A 27,283-nucleotide genomic window follows, 5' to 3' on the forward strand; every position below is an offset into this window, starting at 1 on the left:
CTGGCCTGCATACATCACCTAAATGTTTGGTCTCCAGCAGGTCAGCACTAGCACTGACTGATAGGGACAACCAGGTTTCCTTCTCAGCTAGGCCCTGCAATTTTGGACAAAAGGATTTGTAAATTCATCTACCATACCTAGTGTATGCCCACATACATAATCAGGAAGTAAGCCAGAGAACTGCATCAGAGGTTCCAGTGTTGTTTTTGGTTATTGGAACATTTGTATTTGACTCAAGTACTATAATGAGAATATCCCCCATGGTATCTCGTTTAGTGAGGTCTTTATGGTGCAGATGCATCCTTCCTACAAGTAGATAATACATGCCAAAGAGCCTCCTCTGAATGCTGTTGAAGCAGCAGATTATTTTGTGAACACCATGTTACCAAAACAGAGGCTTGAAAGCGTTCTTGATGAAGTTTCTGTTGGTTAACCTGCTCCTGTAGAAGTAAAGTAATTGACAAATTATCACTAATTTTACAAAAAGATAGAAATTTTAAACCACCACGTTTTTGTGGGTTTAAGCTGTTGGGTACTTTGGCAGAGGTTGGACTGAGGATGGCAAACAGCTTCAGCTGGATAGCAAAGCACTGCAGTCCCATAAATGCATCCTGCAGGATTAGAGTATTGCTTTCCTTTAAGGCTGCCTTCCACTACTGGTGGAAAGGGAATCCAAACAAACTATCATTGTTAAGCACTTTATATACCTTAAGCCAGGGCCAAATGTGTGGCTTACTGCTTTTAAAGAACTATTCAAATGGCCCCAGATTTATTAAAGGTCCTGTGAAGGCTGAGGTTAGCACAAATTTGCCTTGATTGCTCCTCTCTAGATTGTGAATTTTTTCATCTAATTGCAACACAGCAGCCTAACACACTCCTAAAATCACAACATTGCAGCTGGCATGCACAAGTTGTATCCACTTGCTAGTTCTGTTTATCAGAGGTCTTTGCAATTTAATAAATCTTATATTTTCTTAAAGTAACAGATGAGGAGGCAGAGGTTATTCTCTCTGGGGAAGGATGCATGCTATTATCCTGCAGACTGCCTGATTACTGGGGAGAACAGCAAACCAAAAATTTGGCACCCACAGTAACATTAGCTAAAATTCAGGATAAGAATGATAATCCATCCTTGCCACAGCTCTTTGGATTCAGCAGGTAACAGTGAATAACAGGTACTTCCAGCCCATACAGATATGTTTTATATGATATATCTGTTACAGATAACAGACACCTCCAGCCCATTTCCCACTGCTTTTTCCCTCTCTTTTGTGCAGCTGGGCAGGGCACAGCTGTGCCCTGCTGAGCAGGTATTGATTTTTAAGATAGAGAAATTTAAATTATTTACAGATCTCCACAGTACCTCATGCAATAGCAAAATCTAACCCTTATCACTGGAACAGACTTGCACACCTGTAAGGCTGCATCAGGTATAATAAGTGAAGCTATGCCTGAAATATTTACTTCCCTAAACTCAGTTTTCTCTTCTATCCACACCTTTATTGTTAGAAAACCTTGGTTCTTAAAGTCCTCATGGACTACACCCACATATTAGTGCTCAGAAGGCAAATAATCTTTTTTACACATCTAGTAGAAATTAAGGGAAATACTTTTGCCAGTATTTGAAGCAGACTGATTTTTAAAATCTTTAAAGTTGTGTGTAGTATAATCAGATTATGAATTCTTAAAGCAGTAAAATCCAGTTGGAATGCTGGAATAGCAGTTTATAATGGCTGGTCATGTTCTTGCTTGCTAGGAATTTTTACATAAATATTTGAAGTCAGGTTTTAAGTTTGTTTAATTTTGTTAAATACTAATCCCTGCAGACATTAAATTATCGCTGTTATTTTTACAGCCATTTTTGAGGGGTATTTTTGCAAGCATATTAACAGAGCAGCCATGATTCATTTTCCACTGATACAGAAGTTCCATTTTTTTACTTGCCTATGAAGTTAAATGGCTATTATTTTAATGCCAGGCTTTATAGATCTTTTCATTCTTCATCCATTTTTCATTAAGAGTTTTCTGAATGGTATTTAAAAGAAAAAAAAAATCCAGGAAATTGCATTAAATACCATAACTGCCACATAGCTTAAATGCATGTTTGACTAGAGGTTAAGAAAACACACTTGAAGTGTTTAATGGTTTTAATTCTGTCGAGTCCCTACAGCCTATTAATTTTTAAGTAACTAGTAAGTAGTACCACCTTGTGCTAGCAATTTTTTAGACCTGTTTTCTTGATTCAAAATTTCATTTAGTCTTTGTATTTCAGTAGGGGAGGAGGGGACACTTATGATCTCTTGCCTTGGATGCTACACTTGTGTTAATAAGCTGGACAAAGGCTGAGCAGCACCCTGTGCCTGGCAGCTGTGGTGCATGGCAGCCACCTCTCCTGGCACGTGGCTGAGCCAGAGCCTGAGCCCAGCCAGGGCAGAGAGCAGCAAGTTTATTTACTGTGAATAAACACAGCCATTGGGACTGTCTGTGCTGCCACAAAATTTACAGTTCACACCAGAGTTATGAGCTGTGCGTTTTATTTCTTGACTGGTTCTGTGGCTGTGTCATGCCCTGAGTTCACAAACAGGCAGTGGCAGTCAAAACTGGTCACTAACAAGTTGGAGTGTTTAACTCCTGGGAGGCAATTAACTGGTAATTAGCTACACCAGAAGCTGCTTCATTTAATAGATTTCTGCTAAATACATACATAAATAAATATCCATGATGAGTTACATCCCTCACCATTATTGACATAATCCACCTCGTATTTAATTAGGATTTAAACACTTTGCAAAACACAATTTCTTTTGATTAAGCTTTTTTGTTGCTGTTGCCAAACAGGATTCTCAATTCTTTACAATATTTTCTACTGGAAAAAGGTATATTTATTTGTAATTCCTAGGCAGGATGCAAAGGTTCAGCATTTGTTTATAAGAGAGCTTTTTTTAAGCAGTGACACAGACTGTCATCCTGTTGGCCTGGGCAATGTCTACCTAGATGTGAGAGTCCTGAGAGGATGGGAGAACTTTTTGATTATTGTTCTGTTATCAGTGAAAACTGCCTGTATCTGCTGTTGAGGATACAATATACCAATATATCAAGAGAGACCTGTACTTGAAATCAAGTTGGTCTCAAACATTTACTTTAAAAGAAAAAAAATTCCCATTTTCTACAGCTTGCTCACATTGACACTGAGAAATGAGTGCCAGAATTGCCCTTCACAGTAAATATCCCCAGACACAGAATCTGTCACAACTGCAGCAATTAAACACCCACTCTGCAGTTGGGGATGTAATCCTGGATGATGCTGATTACTGTGGTTGATTATTGTCTTACCAGTTCCTGCTCTGCTTTGATAAGCATGGGATGCTCCTCCACAGCCATGCTGAAGGAAGCAGGACACCCAGGCATCCCCTCTGGCCACCACAGCTCCCCACTCACCACCTGCACTGTGCACTGGGGCTCCTGCCCCACCTGAGTGTGGAGTGCCATCTCCAGAGGACAGCACACTGCCCTTGCTGAAAGCACGAGTGTGGCAGGATTCCTGTTCATGAGCTGGAAGTTTTGCACCACTTAATCAGTGGTTTGTCTCAGTCTCTTCTGCCTTCACTCAGAGCCAGCATTAAAAACACACGAAGGAAACTGATTTTCCTGTGTTTGGGCTTGGTTTTTTATTAAATCTTATCAAAAGTCCAGAAAGTTTAGCAATACTCCTAGTCACCAGCTAGAAGTGAGTAAAATAGAGCAAGATCCAGCGAGCTACAAGGTTTCTTAAAGCTAAACAGTCTAACAGAGAAATAACACTTATATTATTTATACTTTTAACCCAATAACTAAATTCCCGTGACCCTCAGTGTGACACTGACTGACCAACCAGAAACTGCTGCCTGAAACCATGAAGGAGAAGGAAGATGAGCACTGATAGAGACACCACCCAAAATCCTCCATCTTGTCCCACACCTACTACTATATTATAAAAACCCCAAATTTAAAACTCTTCACCATGTGAAAGCACACATTCCTATTTAACTACACAATTTTAACTCAAATTTGGAAGCTTTCTCCAAGGCCTCAGGTCAAAGCAGTGTTCTCATGGGGGTCAGTGTCAGAAAGCACAGAAAGCCCAAAACCCCAGGTTTGTGGGATCCAGCAATGAACCATGCACAGTTATTTAGCAATGTTGCCTGCTATAATCCTTCACTGAACAACTAGTCACAAACCGATTTACCTGACTGTGGCCAAAAAAAAAAAAAAAAGAAAAGGCACAGAATTTCTTTGTTGTTAATACTTCACTTTTAAGGGAAAGAGCTTCTTAGGCAAATTACTGATCCATTCAGAATTTCAGATGTCCAACAGATCTTTAAAGAAATGTGCATGCAATAAAAAGGCATGAGTGATATTTTTCTTTGCTAACTATACCAGAAATTGCTTGGTTTTATCCAAGCAAGACTAAATATGGTCTCTACATACAAGTCCATTCTTACAGAACTCCATTATTTTTATAGTCTGTGTGTATTGTGTGCTGCAGATAAATAAAAGATGCCCTGAGGATTTTGCATATTCAGTGAATAGGCCAAGTATTACCAAGTTTCTTTATTTCTTCACAAGCACAGGGATACTCTTTTCCTTCAAAGTGCAGTTCTTGAAGTGTTTTGGTTTAAGATACAAATTTCAGTTCTTGTAGTTATATTAAAGGACATCAAAACCCAGTACCTCACCCCAAATACACTCTCATAGTTCAAAAGCTGAAGGCAAAATGAAAACACTGGATTTTTCAATAAGCCAAATGTCCCCATTTTTACATAATTACCACAGTTCCCAAATGGTTTAGCTCTACATGAGGTGCTGACCTCAGAGCAAAACTACATGCTGCATGTGTATGAGTGGATGGGAAACCCATTCCAGGGCCAGGTCACAAAAGATCCTAAACATAACTAGATGAACAACTGGAGATTTGAAAGTATGGGGGGTTTAGCATTCTCCTCACAGAAAACCAGGTTTGGGACCCACTTCCACCAAGTCAGAGATGGAGCATGGCTGATGGAAAGGCTGGACCCACTTCACACCCACGGTGCACCCATGTTTGGGCTCACCCGACCCAGGACCCAGCAAGTTTCCAATTTTTTAGGTTTTTTTATTCCCCTCCCCCATTTCCTATTTTTCTAGGATGTGGAAAATGCTCTCAACATTGTCCAAAAACAAAATAATAATCATGCCACTGGATAAGATCTCAGAAGTGATATATATATTTCAGGATATTTTGTTTGCCTTCTGACTCATAAGGGTTAGTAACATAATTTTTAAACAAAAGCTGAGTTGTCATGGTATTTTTATACCAACTATTCCACATTATTGTGAAAAAGAGAAAAAAAAAGGCAACAAACACCAAGAAACAAGAGATGACAAAATATCATGCTGTGTATGGGAAGAGTGCATGTTGCATTTTCTCACCCATTAAGCTGCTCACCAAATTCCCTCCAGTTCCTGACCAAGACCTCCTGAAAACTGCTTCTCATCAGGCACTTTCTGACATTGTATTTTCTGGAGCATTTCAGTATCTCCACCATACCTATTTTCAATCATGTCCTCTGCCAAGTGAAGTGAAGGTATTTTTGGGTACATTTTTACCACGTTCATGGCAGATTTTCATGAGAACATTTTGTTGTCAGAAAGGCTGTAGCATTTCCACTCCTACTGATACAGCTTTTGCACATGTTGTGAGTGCAAAGTCATATGAAATCCATAATGAATCTGGAAAGTAATTTTGTCTTATTCTTTATTCATTCATGAAGGATATTACTTTTTTTTTTTTTAATATGATTCGCTACTTAATTTACAAAACAAAACAAAATTGGTAGAAAGTTTGTGTGTCCAAAAGCCTGTCTGGTCCTTGTCCTGCTCCTTCAGATAGTTGCACCCAGAAAGTATTCTCCTTAAACAAAGCCAGTTGTGGCTGTTTCCAGCTCAGACAGAGGTGCAGATGAGGAGCACTGCTTTGGCAGTGGTGCCATGACAGGAGCCATGGTTCTAAGGCACAGACACCTCCTCCCTGCAGCCACTTGGATTTGAGAAAGAGCCCTGCTGCCAATGCCCCCCACTGCCCATCCCTGCCAGGGCCCAGCCTGGAGGCAGGAACATGAAACACAGAGAGCTTTGACCATGCCCAGTGCCAGCACTCGAAGAACACATCAGTGACTGTTTCTTAAGGCTGCAGGCTGGCCCTGCTGTGCCAGGTCACTGCTGTCACCTTCCCTCTGAGTTACACTCACCAGGACAAGCTCCCTCTTCCCCGGGCTCATCACGACATGGCCAGACCACCCTGCTTCCCACGGTGCTGCTGCTGCTTCTCTCTGCACCTCCCCACCCTTCCCAGCCCGGGGCAGGTCTGTCCCTCACACCACAGCAGCTGAGTGGGCACAGAAAGCCCAGTGTGCCCCCAGCTCAGGTACACCAGGTGTGCCATAAGGTACACCAGGTGTGCCCCCATCTCACCCCTGACCAGCACAAAGCCACAGCAGAGCTCAGGGAGCAGAGCATCCTGCCAGCACCATGCAGCACAGCTCTGCAGACACATGCTGGGACACCCAATTTCTCGTCCATTCTCAGTTTGAGGGATGCCATGCTGTGTTTGGATTGCATCCTTTCCTCGTGCATGGACAAAATGGAAAGGTGGCCCCAGGGATTGGGGTGCAAACTGAGAGCCTGCTGAAGGTGGAGCATTTGCATCTGCTCTTTGCTGCCAAAAGTAGCAGCAAATCTGAGCTAAAGTGAACAAGGTGGTGAGCAGGAGAAGATGGCATGAAAGTACCAGCAGACCCATTTAGGGGTTATTCTGTCTTTGGGTATTTGTTCAGTACTGTCAGAAAGGAATATGGCTCCATCCCAAAGAGGCAATGGAAACCTACAGATCTCTTTTGGTAAAAAGAAAAGTATGTCTGAACTTTAGCATGCTCCCCAAAATACCACCAGCTTCTCCAAAAAGTGCAATGTTTTCAGGCACATTGATCTGTGAAAAATACAGATACACAGACAAGTATGCTGGCAGGTAGCAGATCATTTTTATCTTTACAACTTAAGGCCTTTTTCCATATGCATGAGTACAACTGTTCATACTGCAGCACACAGCAGTGCCAAAGATTCATAGGGCTTCCCCTCCAGACCCTTCCCCATCCCCATGGCCTCCTTTGGGCACTCTCCAATGGCTCCAGGTCTTTTTTGTGCTGTGGTGCCCCAAAGTGCCCCAGTTTTGGGAGGTGAGGCCGCCCCAGCCCAGAGCAGAGCAGAACAATTCCCTTCCTGGCTGGGCTGGCAGTGCAGGGCCTGATGCCCCAGGACAGGGATGTCCCTCCTGGCTCCAGGGCACTGCTGGCTCACATCCCAGTGGCCACTGACCAGGAGCCCCAGGTCCCTCCCTGCAGCTGCTCCCCAGCCTCTCATTGCCCAGTGCACCCACACAGCCAGGGGGGCCCTGGCCCAGGGCAGAATCCAGCCCTTGCCTGTGTGAATCTTCACATGGCTGGGGATGGCTCCTCTCTCTCATTTGTCTGGCTCTCCTTGCAGGGCCTCTCTGCCCTCCAAGGAGTCAACAGCTCCTCCTAACTCAGTGTCACCAGCAAACTTCCTCAGTGTTCCTTGGAGCCCTGGGTGCAGATCATTAATGAAGATGTTGGAAGCACAGGGCTGAGGATGGAGCCTGCAGAGCCCAGCTGGTGACAGGGCCCAGTCTGATGTCACCCCAGCCACTGCCACCCTTTGTGCCTGACCTGTGAGCCAGCTGCTCACCCATCATGTAACACACACATGAAAAAAGAGCACCTGGTGGTATCCAGCACTCCTTTTCTATACCCAGCTTCAACTCACATCATCTCAGTTGTCTCATATTGTCCAATATTTTAGTCATGCCACATTATAACTTTAAATTTTATGACTGATGACTAAGCGGCCCAGGTATTGCAAGTACGAAATGCTTATGGATTTTTAGTATTTCAGACTTTGAGATTACATTTTCAAACAAAATCTTAAATTCATCCTTAGTGACATGCACACCTTCTGGGCCCATCGTTATAGACAATGTTACTCTTTTCTTTTTTGACCTCCTAAACTCTGTGGAAATGGGCCTTAACTTGCAAATTCTTCCTAGGAGTGGATGAAAAATCTTCATTACAAAGTGACTTCTAACTGCTTTCACTAATACACTCGGGCAAGGCAGGTGAGAGCAGACAGTTATGCAAGCTGAGGAAGTTCGTGCCAGAAAAGTCTCAGATCCTCAGCTGAGACAGCAGAGCTGAGCACACCCTTACCATCTTTGATTGCTGATAAATGGCAACACTTGCCAGGCTGTAATCAGAATTAGTGCACTCATGCAAAATCTGAACAGGGGGTGCAGGGCTGGCACCGCTGTTTTCTGTTTGAGTGGGGGCTACGGGCTCGTTACCTTCTTGTGAACAAATAACAGCAAACTATTTACTTCGTTTGACCTGACTGCTAACATATTGTCCTTTGCAGGTAACATCATTGGCTCTGGGATCTTTATTTCCCCGAAGGGAGTTTTGGAGCACGCAGGCTCGGTGGGACTGGCTCTCATTGTCTGGGTGCTCGGAGGTGGCGTGGCCGCCCTGGGCTCGCTCTGTTACGCTGAACTGGGAGTCACCATCCCCAGGTCGGGAGGGGACTATTCCTATGTCACTGAGATTTTTGGTGGGTTGGCTGGGTAAGTACCTTATCTCTATAAACTAACCTGAAACCACGTTTTATGTTGTGTATTTGGTGTGGGAAAGCCGCCTGGCTTGGAAGAGACAACATTTGTCAATAAAAATGCTTCAGCAAAATCAATCTTTCTGTTCTCTGTTAGAAATATCAAATTGTCCCTGCACAGACCTCCCAGTGCTGTTTTCCAAGGGAAGGTGACAGATCCTTTCACTTCCCTCAAAGTCCATGACAGAAAAGGGTGATGCTGTGTCCAAGTCAGGAGTGAGCAGGGCCTTGTGCTGAAGAGCTCTGCCCAGCAGGGAGACCAGGCTGGAGCTCCTCAGCAGAAATAAAGCAAAGCTGCTTCATTTACTGCAGCTGTACAGAATAACCAAGTGATGTGAATACAGAGGGGAGGAATGCTAACTCAGGGAAGGATTTCTCTTTCAAAATGCTACTAATTGGAGTAGTGTGGCTCAGTCAGGAAGGCACAAGTGAGAGGAGGTTATCTTTTTTATTTGCGTGGACGCTTTTTCATGTATTCAACACAATAAATTAAGCTGTCAGCCTGTACTCACAGACTACTAGGGAAGCACCAGAATATCCTGACAAGCTCTCTTATTGTGAGTAGAGAGGCCATACCACATGCTGATGGTTTAGTTAAGAAAAATAAGCACAGAATAAGTACAGAAAACCAGAGAAAGAGTAAGGAAAAAAAACCCACCAAAGCAGAGTATTCCTTCTCATGTGAGATGGAAAATGAGCTTATAACAGTTGAGCTGACTGCTGAGCAAGGCCAAATCAGAGCAGGCATAGCACAGGCAGTCTGTCACCCTGTCCCAAGGCTGTGCTCTGGTGCCTGCCTCAGGCACACAGGCAGCATTCAGACCTGCCTGCTCACAGGGTGCATTTCTGATGCCTCAAACTTCAGCCATTGCCTTATGCTGGTTCATGAAATCTGTGTTTCTTTAGCTGATGGAATCTCTCCTCTGACTGCTGTCCCACTTAGACCAGACTGAAGTAACAACAGCATTGGCTTGGTTGAGCTAAGCTCAACTCCACTGAGGTTTGTTCTCTCTTGGGGGCTGGAGCTGCAGAGCAGAGCTCCTGCTTCTCCAGGGCACTGAGCAGGCAGGAGGTTCCCTATTTCCTGCTCACAGGAGCAGTGTCTGCAGGCAGGGACAAGGCAACTGAGAGCACAGAACCCCACAAACCATCACTGGAACATTCCTGGAACATCACTGTGAAGGAGGCCAGAAACATGAGAGTTCCACTAAACCAAAATAATTTTTTGTGCTTTCTAGGGGAGAAAATGAAACTACTTAGAAATCAAGTACAACTAAACCTGGCTTTAAATTGTTGCTCAGCTGCCTCTGCCACATTCAGAGAACTTGTCTGGTCCCTGCAAACCCTGAGCTGAGCAGCTGCTGTAACAAACCACACACCAGTTGATTGATCACTACCCAGCATGTACCTGGGGACAGTCTCACCTCCCAGGGCAGGAAATTCTGCTTGGGCAGCACTTACTTGGTGTCCAGGCTTGTCATGTACAATCAATATCAAAAATTGTTCCCATTCTTCCTGTGTAGAAACTTCAGCTCTTCTCTCAAGAAAAGAAACAGTCCCACTGTTATGACAAAGGGTTGAATTAGGCAAAAGCCATCAGGTAGGTTTTGATGTAAAAAGGGGGGATTTGGTCATATTTTGCAGTAAAGCCAAGCTGGGATTGTGCCTTGCTGCACTTTGCTGAGCCACCCCCTAAAGGCTGCAGCTTTGGGGAACTCTGACAGCACCTGCAGCTTTCCACCTGGGAGTGCCCATTCAGCACTGGCCTTGCACAGCCTCAAAGGGGCCTGCACCATGCCTGCCCTAAGCTAAAATCCACTGATTGTCTCCTTGATTTAATCCTTCTACAGCCAAGCACATCCAACCCAGCACACAAAGTCTGAGTGAATCTGCTTTCCCCATGCATCTGACTTTCCCAGGGAACAATTGGATGGTTTGGTCTGTTCATAAAAAGGTGTTTGTTATGTACACATGCTGTACCCACCCAGACCACAATAACTCCACTTCTATTGTCTTCTCCCTGGCTCCCAAAATCCTCCCATTTATTATGTCTTCCTGCACAGATATAAGGCACAAAGAAATTCTGTTTGGCTGTAACAGCCATTGCAGTCCCCAGCTTCTGTGGCTGGCAGTACTGATAGCTGGACACATAACTTTTTATTACAAAAGCCACATTGCTGGGTGTGATGTCAGCAGGTGAATGGAATGGCAGAGGCAGGACAGGGCTGAGCCTGGCTCAAGGACATGAAACACTGCTGAGAAGTGGTGGTGATGGCAAACCTGGGCTGGAGCCAGCCCTGAGCACAGAAACTGCCCAGCTCCTCTGGCCAAGGGAGAGGGAAGGGGTGAGGAAGGGTTCCTGCTTTTGTCTCTGTTTAGGAATTAATTTGGTTTTAAACAGCATGTGTGTGAGAGCACACAAACTGCAGGGGATGCAGGAGCCACCTGAGCACAGCTCTCCCTTACTCACACATGGGCTGGCAAGTCTGTGTGAGTCATAAAAAAAATTACCCCAAATGATAAATAAAAGCTAAATAGGTATTCTTGCAGAAGTGTAGCAATGTATTTGAATAGTTTAAGCCATAATTTATACCAGGTGCACCAGCCCAGGCATTTTTAGCTGATTTTCTGCTGTTTTATCAAACACTCTAAAATTTGTCAAAGCTCCTGAAACACAATTTATACTAAATTTTTTAAAAAAGAAACTAAAAAACAGAATACCAAAATGTAAAAAAAACAAAATAAAAGTAGACAGTAAAACACTAAACTGTAACCAGTCATATTTCCTGCGAAGTGTGTGCAAAGCACATAAACAAAATAAAAACACCAATCAAAAAATCCATAATTGTATAAACAGTAATTTAAAAATATATAACTAAAATAGAAATTAAACAATAAATCAACTTCTACATAATCACATTAATTTATCATTCAAAAGTCCTTTGTTCCTGCACGGAAGACAATGAATAAATTCAGCTTCATTAAAAACCCTCCAGTGAGTTTTTGATCAGTACACCTTGTGAATGCTCAGCAATAACACTGCAGCTATCACACTGCATAGTGTGACTGGCCCTGTGTCCTTCTCAAAATCAGTCAGCAGAGTTTTCAGCCAAAGCTTTGACAAGTGTCACTCTAAACTACAAGTATAACATGCTTCAAATATACTTCTACGTTTCTTTTTTGTTATTGCGAAATTTTGTATTTTCCAAAGGCAATAAGTCTTTCAGCAAAGTAGGATGGCATTAATAGTATTCAAACTGGCTCCAACTGAAACCAGTTCAGTTTTTCCTGAATTGTACTATACAGCACCTGTTTCACACTGTTTTATTTTGCTAATGATGCACAAGTAGGGTACACTGGAATTTTATATTTTCACAGACTGCTTTGAATCCATAACATATGTAATGCAAGATCCTTGTGGGAGTATAGGCACATCCCAAATAGATATTTGAGTACCAATTTCACCAAGTCCACTAAATTTTTAGGACCCAAATGAAACCATGTTACTTATTTCTTTCCACAGGTGAGGAAATTACTATGCAGAAGTATCTGCAAAAAAATTCAGTTTTGGTCCAGGGATGACAGGCACTTCACAGGAATGCCACAGCTTCCCAAGGGCAGCACATGGCAGCACTCACTCCAGCCTGTCCCTGGGACAGGGGATGGGCTCTGAGCAGACATTGTCATATACACACTGATGGGTGCCATTAACTGCAGTGGGCTTTGGACCAGGCTCGGCAACCAAACACAGCAGTGGCCATCCAGACAGTAGCTAGAACACAGGTAAAGATTATTTTACCAGCTCTTCACCAGCACGTGCAGGAGCTCAGATTTCTCATGCAAACTCCAGTGTTCAGAAAAAAACCCCAACCAAACAACCAAAATCAACCAAAATCAACCAAACCCAACCAACCAGCTACATCTTCCTTTTTCTTTACATTCAGCTGTCTCAAACATATTATAAAGATCTGATCACTTCTCAGTCAGCAACAAGAGAAGATTTAACTTCTCTTATTTTTGTAATCACAGCTACTGAGTAACTGTGAAAGGCTGGAGTTCCATCTCCATCTCCAGTGCCATAGCTCAGCCCTCAGGGCAATAATTTTGCCACTTTCCATCTGAAGAACAAAGTAATTCCAGGTATGCCATGCTGTGTCATCTCTCCACAAGCTTTTTTACTCAGGAGCAGCCACTCCCAGCCAGCTGTGCCTCCGGGTCACTCAGATCACATTCCCACCCCTAAGCAGCCAGCTGTGGGGCCAGGGTGCAGGGCTGGCACAGGCCATGTTCTCACAGAGCCAGCTGTGCCAGCTGTGCCTCCAGCTCCTCATCCTGCTCTGGCAGCTGCTGGCTCTGTGACAACGTGGCCTGTGCCAGCCCTGCACCCTGGCCCCACAGCTGGCTGCTTAGGGGTGGGAATGTGATCTGAGTGACCAGTGTGGGATCTTTTTCTCAGAAATAGGTTTTGATTAAAACTTACCTGTTGAAACATGACAAAAGTGTGCCTACACCTTAGGCAAGCTTCCTTCTTGTTTTACTGCCATCTCTCTTTTGAGCTTCACATTTGACAGTGCAACTTTGTCCCCCTTCTGCTAAAATTATGCATTTGTTTTAATTTGAGTTATCAATCCTGCATTTCCATTCCATGACTGTCATAAATAATCTATTCCCATTAAACCATATTCTACCCAATACCATCTATACCCCACTCCATATTACAGCATAGAAACAGGGCCAATTTTGCCTGAAATAGTTTTTTCAGAGTCATTCTCCCCATTGAGTGGTTTACGCAATTCACAGCCTATGTAATTTGTGTGGGTGAAGATAAACATGACAGGGGAAAGGGGCAGCCTGTGCAAAGGCCCTGCCAGTTATCAGCCATACAAAACAGCTTCACCTCAGGCAGCACCATCATCATCCTAATCATATTCTGCAAATTCTTATTGTAGTCTTTAGGTCCTATTTATTCTTCAGCGTGGACCAGCTGAGTTAACTCAGCAAGCAGGATCTGCAGAGCTGTCCCACTCATCAACATCACCAAATAGCACAAAGCAATCACTGAAGAAAACTGCTCTGAACCACAATGAAAAACATTAGAAATTGACAGAAAATAAAACCAAAAATGGATCCACAGAACAAAATAAAGAGAAGGGAAAAAAAAGCTGCTGAATCTATTGTAAAAACTACAATGCCGGTTGGGAAGGTACCCAGCTCTTACATTGGTCTGGTTTACCAAATTAACTGTGGTAGCTACTAATTGCTAATAATATTTCTCAGAAACAAGAGGGCCAAGTGAAGGATGGGACTGAGGGACATTTACCACCTCAGCTGAGGAGCAGCCAGCAAGCAGGACTCCCTCAGGATCATGACACAGAGAGAGGCTCCCTCTGCTGTGCCAGACTTACAGGGAACACACTGGGTGGGTGCAGACCCTTAAAGACCCACCCATGTAATATAGAAATTAAACCGTGTTATTTGGAAATATAATTTCAAATCCTCATTTGAATCACCCATCCCTGCACATTGTGTTTGTGCATGTATGTGAACAAATGACTGTGTGTGTAATCTGTGTGCACATACACAGGGCAAGAAAAACTTCACTTTCTTGTAATGACTGCTTCTCACTATAGAAATAATAATAACTTCAAATACTTTTAAAGACTAGCCTGATCCGCTGCTGCTGCCTTTTTAACTTTTTTTTCCTTTACACAGAATGAAAATATCTCAAACTTCATATTTGCACAATACCCTGATGAGAAACCCCCCAGTGAGCAGCAGGGAGCTGGTAGCAGCCCCAAAAGCACAGCTGCTGCCTCTGCCTGAGCCAAAACCCTTCAGAGGTGCCTTCAGTGCAGGGACTACAGTCTGCTGTGGTGACATGTCAGTCCAGGAGCAGCAGAGCTCCTTTCATCTACACACACAGGCAAACCAAAACATGCCTGCTGGTCATAACCCTCACTCTTCCACACAGTCTAAATCATGCTTTGCTTTCCAAAGTTTCATCTAAAATACAGATTGTGCTGGGAACACGGGAAAAGGGATGAGGAGGGTCATGAGTGAGTGGGTGTTCTGTGTGCCCAGGACTCAGGTGCTCAGCCCTGCTGTGTTGTGCACAGCTGAGTGTGTGCTGTCTCCTCCAGCACAGCACCAGCACTGCTTTCTTGTGCTTTTCCTTGTCTTTCCAGGTTTCTGCTGCTGTGGAGTGCAGTGCTTATCATGTACCCAACTAGTCTGGCTGTCATTGCACTGACCTTCTCAAACTATGTCCTGCAGCCTGTCTTCCCTAACTGTATTCCCCCCTATAATGCCTCTAGGATCCTCTCCATGGTGTGTTTACGTAAGTATTTGCTTCTTGCACTCACACTCATCTTGGTTTTACAAGGGACCACTTGAGGGGCCACTCCAGCCAGGATGGGGTCAGGGCCAAAACTCCAAAGACCAGTGGGGAGGTCCCAGGAGAATATCCCACTGTGACTGCTGTCAGGGGATGTTCTGTCCCTTTCCACTTGCCTGCAGCAAGTGCAGTGGCCTGGAGGGAGGCACAAAGGCACCTGAATCCCTGTGGGTGCAGGGAAAATGCTGGGAGTGAGCACGTGGGATGGGACACAGGCACTGGGCACAGGTGACCCACCACCCTCTGAGCCCTTCTCCCTCCTAGTCTCCTTTCCCATTCACAAATGTGAGTGTGTATGCAGCCAGCTCTGCATTAGCTACTTCTGGAGCTGGCAGAAGCAAACCCGAGCTCCAGGACTGAAGACTTTCACAGCTCCTGTGAGGAGACAATGATCCTTGCACACTGAGAACTACTCAGGCACAGTTACTGGAGCTGGCACAGTTATTAGTCAGGCAGAGTTTTTGGAGCAGGGGAGAGCCCCAGCTGGCAGCACCCAAGGGGCTGTGGCTGCCAGGGATGCCCCTGCAGCTGGGAATCTCCTTGGGAAAGGCAATTCCTCCCTGCAGCAACATGCATGTGGTTTTCAGTATTTTGACTGTATATTCTTAAATAAACATAATTTAATTTCACTGAATTCAGTCTTTTGCTCTCCAGTCCTCCTGACCTGGGTGAACAGCTCCAGTGTGCGATGGGCAACGCGCATTCAGGATATATTTACAGCAGGAAAACTCTTAGCCCTGACCCTTATCATTATTGTGGGCTTCATGCAGATCTTTAAAGGTACTCTGTGAGACAGCTCTAACATCGGTATGGTACTGCTGATAGTCTTGATTTTTTCCCCCTTACTGCAATGTTTCCTCCTTACAAACTGACCTGAAGGTGTGCTGGGTTTTGCCGAGCTGTGGAATTGCATACTGATACAGATGTGGGAAGTATGACACAAGGAAGAAATCAGCTGTATGCCCTTAAAGTAGTCCCTTTCCAGCCCACCTTGTAGGATTTGATAGAATAAAGGAGAGCAGCTCACAGTGTTTCGGAATAGTTACTTAAAATTTTTAATCTGTTGTACATTCCCTGAATTTTAAGTGCTTTGGATGTAAATTGAATAAGGAATGCTTTTGCCTAGGGCAGGAAGATATCTGCTTCATTTCAGGCACTAGTCCAGTTTCCTACAAAAAGTCACTTATAACATTAAATATTAGGTAAACAATAGGTGTAAAATGTCTCACTGTTTCACCAGTTACTGGAAAGCTGAAAGCACAAAAGACTTACAATATTTTTATCATGTATATGATGAGTCATATAAAGGACGAAGAAATATGACAGAGAGCAGAAATCTTGTTTTCCCAGTGGTACTAGTCTTGACAAATCTTTCAGACCCACAGATACTTTAGTTTCAAGGATTTCTACTAAACAACACCGAGCTCTTGTAAAAGAAAGTTGCATTAAGAGCAGGTAGGAATTTACAGTGCCAAGGATCCCCAGGTTGCCAAAGGGTCTCATGAGAGAAGTGCTGAACTGTAGAGCACGAGCTGCCTCACCAGGACACTGTCCTGCAATTGCTATGTCAGCCCATGATGGCATGAACAGCACAAAGTCCCAGTTCTAAGAAAGAATAAAGAATAAAAAGTGAAAGCTTGCCTATTTTAAAGTGTGTGAGGTAGGCAGGTGTAACATCTGGCTTGCCCTCTCTGTGCAGGAAACTACAAAGAGCTGGCACCAAGCAACGCATTCAGATTTTGGATGACTCCATCCGTGGGACATTTAGCATTAGCTTTTCTCCAAGGGTCCTTTGCATTCAGTGGCTGGAACTTCTTGAACTATGTCACAGAAGAGTTGGTTGATCCCCGCAGGCAAGTGTCCATTCCCATGTACCCATATCCATCCCGGAGGTGCTGAGGCACTGCAGCTGTCTGGTAGCACTGCTCATGTCAGAAGATGCTGCAATGTCATTCCATGTCTGTGGGACTGGTCTTTCTAAAGGAGAGACAGTTTTGTGTAGAACAGATGGCAGGCAGGTTACAGAAACACTGAAATTGAAAAAATAGTGTACAAGGTATTAATGGAATCAAAGCAGCCTATAGACAAGGCAGTATCTTTATGTCATTATTTAATTATAGTCAATCTTCCATGGCAGAAAATTAACCATAGATGAGATACCACACAAGTATCTACAGGAAGAATCTTCTTTGTCATAAAAAAGCTGAGTTATCCTGGAAGTTGCTTTGCTTTTTCACCCAAAGGTTTCCCACAGACACCTGAAAGAGAAGATGGGCTGTGCAGGGAGTGGCACTCTCTGCCCCAGCACAGCTGTGGGCACCAACTTACACTGGGTATGGGAAGGGTTGGAAAGGATTTCTCACAGAGGGCTGAGAAGGCTGGAGGGAAACGGAATTTTAGTTTAGCAAAGCTCAAATGTTTCAACATTTCTGAGTTAATAAAGTGAAATGACAAATGTCAAGAGCAGCTCTGGGAGCATTAGTTACTTCTGGGCATCCAATGCACACAGCAATTAAACAAGAAGAAATGTAAAGTATTACAGCTTGCATTGGAATGACTTAAAGCTAGAGCCTTATGAGCATCTCTGCACACCAGTGAGTGGCAGAGTGCATGTCCAGAGATCTTGGTGGGAATAAAGAAAGTGTGGTGTTTCCTTATTAAACAACAATATTTTAATGCACCACCAGGATTTCAAAGCAGAATAATAAAAAAGTTATTACTTAAATAAGGTAAATATGGCCTTAGTTGAGAAATGAATAGAGAATGGAGCAAATGGCTTTTTTTTTTTTCTTTAATTATTGTTGCAGCCCTAGTGGAGAAATTAAAGTATTAAAAAAATTGGATAACCAAAACCACTTCCTATTTTTACTAAATCTGTTCCAATTCACAAGGTTAAACATGCTTTCTGAAACAAATCTGACACACAGAAGAAATGCATTATGTTAAGTACAGAACAGTTCAGGTGTCCACCTCTGTGAAGGTCCCTGGGTTGGAGATCAAGTCCATCTGCACAGTCAGTTGCCATGGTATGGTATGAGCAGACCAGGTTTAGGGCACACAGTGGCCAGGGCAGCAGCTGAACAACAGCATCCCCTTCTTTTTCAGAGCAGGTGAGGGTAAAGCAAAGCAAGACATTTTATTCCACCACGGTGCCTGCACCCAGATGTTTCATTTTTCAGTAACAGTCTGTCCCCACCCCAATCAGGATGCTCGTGGTATGTGTCCCAGGAAGCTCCCTGCAGGCAGAGCATTTCAGAGCACTTTCAGCCTTCTCCAGCCTGCAGTGGCTCAGGGAGCTGATGGAAGCACTGCTTCCCTCCAGAGAAAAGGCAAAGACCCCAGCCAGCTGAGTGCCCATCCCTGGGCTGCACACAGTTGTTGTGGTCTCACTGTGCACGATTGTGATTTCTTACCTACCCTCCTAATTCTTTTATTAGGAACCTACCTCGTGCCATATTCATATCCATCCCATTGGTGACATTTGTGTATACGTTCACCAACATTGCATATTTCACTGCCATGTCACCCCAAGAGCTCTTGTCCTCCAACGCTGTGGCTGTAGTAAGTAAACCATTCCCTGGATGTATCAAATACACTTTGATTTCAGTACTGTGCTTTGCAGTGTGTTTCAGTTTCTCTGCCTTCTGTTGCTTTAGACATTTGGTGAAAAGTTACTGGGCTATTTTTCCTGGGTTATGCCAGTCTCAGTGGCCCTATCTACATTTGGAGGAATAAATGGATACCTTTTTACCTCATCAAGGTTAGATGGAGTACAATTTTATGAACATTATCTAATTTGGGGAGGGGCTGTTTTAATTGCATTTGCTAGAGAAATGCTAGCTAGACATTTTGGATGTTGTAGAGCATGAGTTTGTTGTTGGGTGTGTTGGATACAATCAGTTCTGAATTATTCGGTTTCAAATCAGCAAATGTAATATTGAATCATGAAATTTCTTGCAAATTAATCCTCATGAGTTATTGAAAGTGTTTGCAGATGTGGAATAATTCACAGTAGGAGCCAAACACAGCTTTAGCATGGAACCAAAGTAATTTTATATCAATAAAGTTGCAGTAGCTCACAGCCAAACTGTGCTTTGCTCAAAGAGGAGTTTTAGGGTCCAGTGCTGTACTCAGTTACAGGCATTTTCATGGCCATGCTGGAAAATCACTTTTCAATCAAGATGCTTTGCATGCATAGTGCTGATAGTTGGGCCAGAATCTGTAAAGTCTGTAAGATTGTAATCAATAAAGTCTGTTTATAATAACTGACCTGTCTGAATTTAATTTAGAAGTTACAAGGTTTTTTGAGGAAACAGCTGAAGCACCGTGGGGAAGTTATTTATCCCAGCCCTTTCATGGGTATGATGAAATGCAACAAATTGGAGTGCACCTGTAACAGGCTATACACCTAAAAGCAAAATGCTAAGGCATGTTAAACCTTACCCAAACTCCTTTTGACACTGTAAATCAGAGTATTCATCCCTCACTGGGTAAAGAGACAAAGCTGGCCAGCAGATAGTCCTTGGAGGTACTTTGGCATCTCAGAGCAGGTCTTTTCCCAGGTGACATAAGCTGTTAAAGGCTGGAGGGTTTAGGTTAATTTAGTTTAAATACCTTTCCCAGGGGACACAGTCTCTAGTTGTCTCTGCAGTTGCAGCCACAGCTCCCTTCCTGAGAAGACCAAAGCAGGTGGTTGAGATAAGAGGTGTTGTATGTCTAGGGACTGCAGAGGCTGTTGTACACCCAGTGCATTCATCATTACTCCTCTTATTTCCAGGCTGTGTTTCTCTGGTGCTCGAGAAGGCCATTTGCCGAGTTTGCTGGCCATGATCCACGTCAAGAACTGCACACCCATTCCTGCCCTTCTCATCTGTGTAAGTTACCATCCCTGCTCTGTCACCATGGAACCTGCTTGTAGAAACACTAAACCTCTGGAAAAACGAGCTGGAAAAACCCCTGGAAGGTGGTTTTACCCCAGAAGAGGAGCAGGGGGTCACCCTGAATTACAGCTGTGAAGCTCCAACTGCCCCAGAGAGAAGCAGCCTTCAGCCTCAGAAATAATTCCTCCTCCTCCTCCCAATCCCCTTGGCACCTGAAGGGTTTCCCTCATAACCTGAGCTGCAGTGTGAGCTTGTCTCTGGTCTTGACTCTTATCCTGCAGCAAGAGATAGGGACTGGCTTTTGAAACAAGGATGCTTCTTTTAAGAAAAGACGAGACCCTTAGACCAATTTTGCCTGCTTCCCACAGGCATTTGGAAATCTCCATGGTCATTGCTAATCCCACTCAGGCAAGGCTGCTTCAGTGACCTTATTCATTACTTATTTTGGTGGCTGCTCTGCCACCACAGCCAGAGATATGGTGGGTCCCAGGGAAAGGACAAATTGCTCCTGAAATGACTTTCAACAACCAGGACATCTTGGGAGGGGTAGTCAGGAAATTCTCTGAAGGCATTTCTTTCCACAGAAATTCCTTGTTTCCAAAAAAATTAAGTAGGGACAATGATTACAGTGGCCCTGAGTATTGCATGTGCAGAATGGTTCATCAGGCAGACAAGAGGTCACTGCAAGGACCAGACACTGAGCAGATGTTGGCAGTGCTGGGGGCTGCTCCAGCTGCTGAAAAAGATTCCCCTCACTTTTCAGAATTTCAGTAGAAATTTCCACAATCCTAATGACTCAGGGTAGTCATTATTTGAAACAAAGGGCTTCAAATGCTTTTACCAATAGTGAAACTGGAATGTGTGATGGGTTTTACAGTGGCATAGAAGATGATAAAGAGGAAAATGATTCCTACTGCTGCTGTCCATGGCTGCAGGGCCCAAGCAAAGGAATTCCCAAAGGGCATTTGCTTGAAATCTTGGCTGCATCAATGGATGCCAACTGCAGATTTGTCACTGATATCAAAACCACAGGGTTTGACCCCAGATGCTCTAGAAAGATGCATGTTTGTATGTCTCCAGCTCTAACAGCAATTCTGGCACAATACACCCATACAAAATTTCACCAAAGAAGCCTCCTGCTCATTTTGCTTTTATGACAAAATATGCATTTGCTGAGGTTTTACAGCATTGCTGGGGCTTAGTGCCCCATCACAAACATGCTGTGCATTGCCACTGAAGATTTGGGATAAACTGCCCTGGGCAGCCATCATGGGATCCTGTGTCCTACAGGGGCCCATGAGGCAGAATTCCTTTGTCCTCGAAAATACTTGAGCTGAGTGTCAGAGGCTGTTTCTCTGTGGAACAGCCCCACCAAGAGCAAGCTGCCTGTCGAGCTGACTGATCCATGCCATGCCATTGAATCAGAGTGGAATCCCTTCCCCCTTGAAACAGAGTGCAGATCACAGAGCCAGCATAGCATATTAATTCATCATTCAAAGGTGTTTTCATGCAGCTCAGTGCATATCAAATGCTGCTAGGAAGTATTTTTCTTAACAAATAGGAAGATAATAATAGTATAGTATGTAATACTTTAGGCAAACCTAATTAATACATCAGGCTCCTTGTCTCTTCCATTGAATCACACCTAGCTCTCTGCATGGAGAGAAGTGTTTGTACATGAAGAATGGCTATTTCAACACTACCAGTATTGTTACTGATTCACTCCTTTACTTCCAAAAATCAAGGGGCCAAGCTATATGGCAAATTTAGACTGCAGTTTTTTGGCAAGATGGTGGGGAGCAGCTGGCCCCCCTGCCAGCCATGTGGCCATGGCCAGGGCATCCAAGGGCAGCACCCCCTCTTCAGCCAGGAGCCACTGGGGATGACACCCACACTGTGGGTAAACCTGGCACATCAGATTGCACACATGGAATCTTGCCACTCCAAGATCCCTCACTCACTGCAAAACCCACAAAAAAGTGTCAGTAGGGAGTTGTGCACACACAGGGCACAGTGCACATTTCAGGGCAGAGCAGTGGCCACGTTACATGACAGCCACAGGAGGTGGTGGCCAATTCTAAATCCATTTTGTGGTGAGACAGTTCAAGGTGTTGAAATGCCCCTGACAAACCTGCAAGGCTTGGAATAGGGGAACAGAGGGACCAACAGGGTGTTTGGTTGTGGTGGTGTTTAATTCCTGGTGCTGGAGGTGCAGAAATCTTCCCTCCTGGTAGAAATTTACTGTTGAAACAGCTAATGAAGCAAAAAGGGACATAAGCACAAAGAGAGCCTGGATCAACACAAACTAAACGTTGAGCACTCTCTGGAGGGATTTGGAGATGTAGTTTTCCTCAGGCTCTGGGCTCCAGCAGACAGTGTTCATGGACTGGGGTTTTGTGCAGGTGATGCTCAGTCCCTGTGGTACCAAGAGTGAGGTGCCCTGACTCCAGGTCAGCTCTGCTGGGTCTGCAGTTTTGATGCCTTTGTGCTGGTCCTAAAATCACAAGCTAGAAACAATTAGGTGATAAAAAGGGGTTACCTTTATAAGGATCCTCAGGTGCACAACTTGCCAGGTGGAAAGCAACAAAGATGAACATGTAACATAAAGTGCAGACAATTTTTATATGTTTAGCAAATTAGCATCACTGACAAGAATCCTCAATTAGAGGCATAAATGATGAGGTAATTTCCCCTCAGTTCAACCCTTTCTGAATCCCCCCTGCCACTTAGATAGGAACTAAACTTTGTTAATGAAAATGTGTCTTGGAGAGCTACTTTCAACCTTTGCTTCCCAGATAATCTAAACTTGCACCCCCAGCTTGGAACCACTAGTGAATTTATTTTGTCTTTCTGCCTAACAGAGTAGGTAAAAAATTAGATATGAATACTATAACAGGCTACAGTGCTACAAATGTGCAGAATTATAAAAGCAAAAAAGGTAAAAATCAATTCAGTATCAGTATTAGGCAGGCATAGAGTTCAAAAAAGCAAGCAAAAGCACAGAAATTTCCACCATCCATCTGCCACTTTGCAAACATTAGTAATGCTCATAAGATTGATGATGCTGATCAGCTGTGACATGGGCCAGCAGGAGAAAGGGCAAACCTTTAATTCTTTGTAGTGTACAGAGCACCTGCAACAACATAGGGCCTGAAACACAACATGTGAAGTGTAAGAAACCCTTTCCCCTGGAGTCCTCACCATAAGGGTCGATAGCTTTTAAAACACTTGACAGAAAAAGGTGGTGTGGGGGCTTTGCCAACTTTCCCAGCCCTGCCTGCCTGGTCATGGGCAGCAGAGACACCCATGCCAGCACCCCAGGGTATTTATAAACACAGATCACCCTAAATACCCATTTAGCCCCAGCCCTGGTGGCACAGCTCGGGGCTAAGGAACAGAGCCACAGGAAGCAGCACACACCCAGCAGGTGCTATAAACAAAAGGATTTTTAATGCTTTAATGGGATTTTTGCTTGGTTTTGTTGTTTTTAAGCTACCTTTGCTAGTAATGGCTAAAGCAGGCTGTGCTCCTCTCTTTGCAGTGCTTGGCCACACTCATCATCATGCTCGTTGGAGACACATACACACTGATCAACTACGTGTCATTTATTAACTACCTCTGCTATGGAGTGACAATTATGGGCCTGATTGTTTTACGATGGAAGAAACCCAAAATCTTCAGACCAATCAAGGTGACACTGTTAAAGCCGAATTTCTTGGTTTCAATAGTGATGCAAAGGGTGGGATGGGAACGCCTCCCAAACCATTAGTGGAAAAGAAGGGCACAGAGGCAGATGTCTTGTTGGGATGGGCAGAGGGGACAAGAGCAGCAGAGGGAAGGGGACACAGCCTGGGGGGTTCTGGAGCCTGCACTGCCTGAGCCCAGCACAGCCAGGCAGCCACTGCTGCTGCTCTGCACAGTCCTGCTCTGCTCTGCTCTCTCCTGCTAGGTGAACCTCCTCATCCCCATCACCTACCTGGCGTTTTGGGCATTTCTGCTGGTCTTCAGCTTATACTCTGAGCCCGTCGTCTGTGGGGTTGGACTAATTATCATTTTAACCGGAGTGCCAGTGTTTTTCCTTGGAGTCTACTGGAGAAATAAACCAAAGTGTGTAAATAGGCTAATAGGTAAGCCAGCACCCTGTGCCTCCCTGCCCTCCCTGCCCAAACTCTGATGCACTGGCACCAGAAGAGCCAGGAAAAGCCTGGCCACCACTCAGTCATGGGCAGCTGCTGGGCACAAAGGGGCCAGGCACCGCTTTTCTCTGGGAGGTGTTTTGCTCACTCCTGGGTACATTTGCCTCCTCTCATGCCTCTGTGCCCATGCACTCAGTTTGCTCACAGAAGCTTGTCCTGTGGCAAATACACCAGGGTGTCACTTCACACACACACAGACTAAATGAGCAATCACAGAGGGACTGAGGAGTTTGTCTGACCTTTGCTCTGCCTTCTTCACTGTGCCACCAGCACTGTGCACCAAGCCCTGTGTGACATGATGAGCTATCTCATACTCCAAAGATTCTTATAAAGCCTTACATTATCCCTCATATAAAATTAAAACTTCAAATAGTCTTTTATGTTTTGGTTGTGTTTGATTTTTAATCACTTTTCTCCAAGATGAGGACTTCCAAACAAGCACACTGCAGCCCTCTGTTCTGACTGGAGGGTTTCCATCAGCTGCACTTGGCTCTGCTGCCAGCCACTCCTCGAGGCCAGTGGCCACTGCAGCCAGGCTGACACAGTGCCAGGAGAGCTGGCAGCCATCCCATCCCATCCCATCCCATCCCATCCCATCCCATCCCATCCCATCCCATCCCATCCCATCCCATCCCAATCCCATGGATCCCATCCCAATCCCATCAGCACTGGCAGCTCTGTGCCCTCTGTGCTGTTGAAAGGTGTCCCTAAATCTGTCCCATCTCGATCTGCCCGTGCTTCAGGAACACTCTTTGCTCACTGAGCAGGGGTGGGCAGGGTTGGAGGGGGCAGGCAGTGGCAGCAGGGCTGTGCCTCCTCCCAGTATAAAAGATTTGTTTGGAGGAGCTCGAGCAGCCCATAATCACCCATTAACCGCTGGTCCTTTGCTCCTTGCAGAGTCCATGACGTGCTGGGGGCAGAAGCTGTGTTTTGTGGTGTACCCTCAGTGTGGAAGTGCAGAGGAGGAAGCATCCTCAGCCCACTCCTGGCAGCTGGGGAGCGAGACAGCACTGAGGAAATAACAGCAGCGTGGCCTTCGAGGCTGAAGTGGCTTCTTGTTTACATGCTGATTTTTGAAAAAAAAAAGTTTTTCTGGAAAAAAAAATTGTTTTAGAGCACCAATAGTGAAGCCCATAAAATGAGCTACATCCTTTATGGCCTCTGTAGATTTTAGTTATTCCCTAAGGAAAAAAGAAAAGAAAAAGAAAAAAAAACAAAGAAAAGAAATAAAATGTAAAATAAGGCACTGGTTGGGGTTTTTTCTGGCAGTGATCTTGCTCAGCAGGGGAAAGCAGTGCAGACACAGCTCTGGAATACCGATTTTAGTCACCATGAGGGTCCACCAGAGATATACAAATTTGGGCATTTCAAAACCAGGGCAGTTTCCAACACAAAATCAAAGTCCAGAAATTAAGAGAAAGCAAGGAGACCTCTCGCTGTCCCTGGGTGGGTGGATGGCCACGGAACACGAGTATAGAGGTCACAATCCAAAGGATCAGCCCTTCCCACAGCTGGAGGAGCTCAGCATCTCCAGCACAGCTGGGCAGGGTCACTGCACTGAGCACGGACCACAGAGTCAAAGCTGCAACACCAAAATCCATCTGGAGCATGCCAGCAGCATTTCGTGAAAACCAGATAGAGAGGCAGGGATGTAAAATGTCAGGTGTGTCAGTTCTGAAGCACTGCTGTCAAGGTGGTGTCCTGCACCCCAATGGGACAGGGCTCACTGCAGCTCCCAGAACTCCTGCAGGAAGCTCAGCAGCATCCAGGAGCCAGGGCAGGAGGAACACCTGCAGAGGTGTGGTCACTGCTCTGCAAAGAGAGAGAAAGGACAGCAACACACACGGAGCTCTTTGGGGGAAAAAGGCCAATTTATTGTACAGCCAGCCCGGATTTAAAGTGTGTTAGTGCAGCCAGGACAGGACAGGAGTTCATTGGACAATTGGGAAAAACATCCTTGGGACAGCACCTCAGGATGTGTCCCACGGGAAAGACACCAGGGGTTAATGTTTATGATGAATTCCACTCTGTTGTCACCATGTTGTCACCCTGGGAGACTCCTCCCTAACTGAAGCTGCAGTCAGCTTGTCAGCCTGGGAATGGAGCTGAGAGTCAGGAGAAATCCAGGCCTGGAAAGAATTTCCAAGCTGGAATTCCCTGGCTCTCTCAATGTGTGTGTCCACACAGAGGTTTGCAGTGGGCTCAGCTCTGGAACTCCAAGGAAACACGGGAAGGACCCTGATGTTCCTCCTGTCAGAGAACAATTCCCCATCTCAGCCTTGCTCAGCCAACAAGGCTCAATCACTCACACATCAGCTGCTCCTTACAAAGTGCTTTGCATATTTTATATGTGCAATACACTAGGAAAAAAAATCTCATTCATGCACTTAATTAATATATATAGTTTTGCTGCTGTAGCAATATGGCCACTTTCACACCAGAGAATCTTCTGAAAATGCAAAATGTGAGAACAGCTCTGAGCTACTATTCTCTCACTGTTATTTGAAAACAAAACCTATCACATTCAGTAGCCTTGGTAACAGCCATCTGAATGTAATTTTAAAAGTATCTTTTCATGGTCCTGGCACAAAAAAATATGGATTCATTATCTCTTAGTTAATTATTCAGAAATACTTTTGTAGTATAATAATAATATCTATATATTAAAAGTCTATTCATCTCTCTCCAAACTTTCAGATGACAGACACTAAAAAGAAACACAGCTTACATTCTTCTCTTTGTATAAAGCTCTTATCTCTAAGAGATTAAAATATATATTTAGCTAGAAGAACAGGTGTGGTTTTGTGTGTATATATGCACACACATAAAGAAAGATTCCACCTTTTAAATAATAGTATGAATATATAGTTTGCTAATGGAAATCATAAATATTCAGCTTGATTTTATAAAAAAGTTCAGAGCAGACCTCCCTGTGGCTAAGCAGCACCTGAACCTTTAACTTATGTCAGATTTCTTATGACTAAGTTTCCTTTTCCATAGCTCAAAATCCACTTTCTGAGGTATCATTTCCAATGGATTACAGCATTGGAAATATTGATTGC

At 44.4% G+C, this 27,283-nt stretch overlaps 1 protein-coding gene across 3 annotated transcripts in view; it reads left to right on the forward strand.

Annotated features, from left to right (window-relative positions):
• SLC7A10 (solute carrier family 7 member 10) overlaps positions 1-25,467 on the forward strand; it is a 40,242-nt gene extending 14,775 nt beyond the window's left edge. For 2 of the 3 annotated variants that reach the window (XM_014881981.2, XM_088171825.1), the window contains exons 2-11: positions 8,503-8,707; positions 14,937-15,088; positions 15,800-15,925; positions 16,845-16,998; positions 18,583-18,706; positions 18,802-18,905; positions 19,923-20,019; positions 23,567-23,716; positions 23,975-24,152; positions 25,119-25,467. In XM_014881981.2, coding sequence (XP_014737467.2) covers positions 8,503-8,707; positions 14,937-15,088; positions 15,800-15,925; positions 16,845-16,998; positions 18,583-18,706; positions 18,802-18,905; positions 19,923-20,019; positions 23,567-23,716; positions 23,975-24,152; positions 25,119-25,243 — 1,415 coding nt within the window. In that variant the 3' untranslated portion in view covers positions 25,244-25,467. The remainder of the gene's footprint in view (positions 1-8,502; positions 8,708-14,936; positions 15,089-15,799; positions 15,926-16,844; positions 16,999-18,582; positions 18,707-18,801; positions 18,906-19,922; positions 20,020-23,566; positions 23,717-23,974; positions 24,153-25,118) is intronic. The other variant, XM_088171826.1, reaches the window with a different exon arrangement.
• The last annotated feature ends 1,816 nt before the right edge of the window (positions 25,468-27,283 follow it).

This window comes from Sturnus vulgaris, chromosome 12 (assembly GCF_052056855.1).
Source record: "Sturnus vulgaris isolate bStuVul1 chromosome 12, bStuVul1.hap1, whole genome shotgun sequence".
Classification (NCBI taxonomy): Eukaryota; Metazoa; Chordata; class Aves; order Passeriformes; family Sturnidae; genus Sturnus; species Sturnus vulgaris.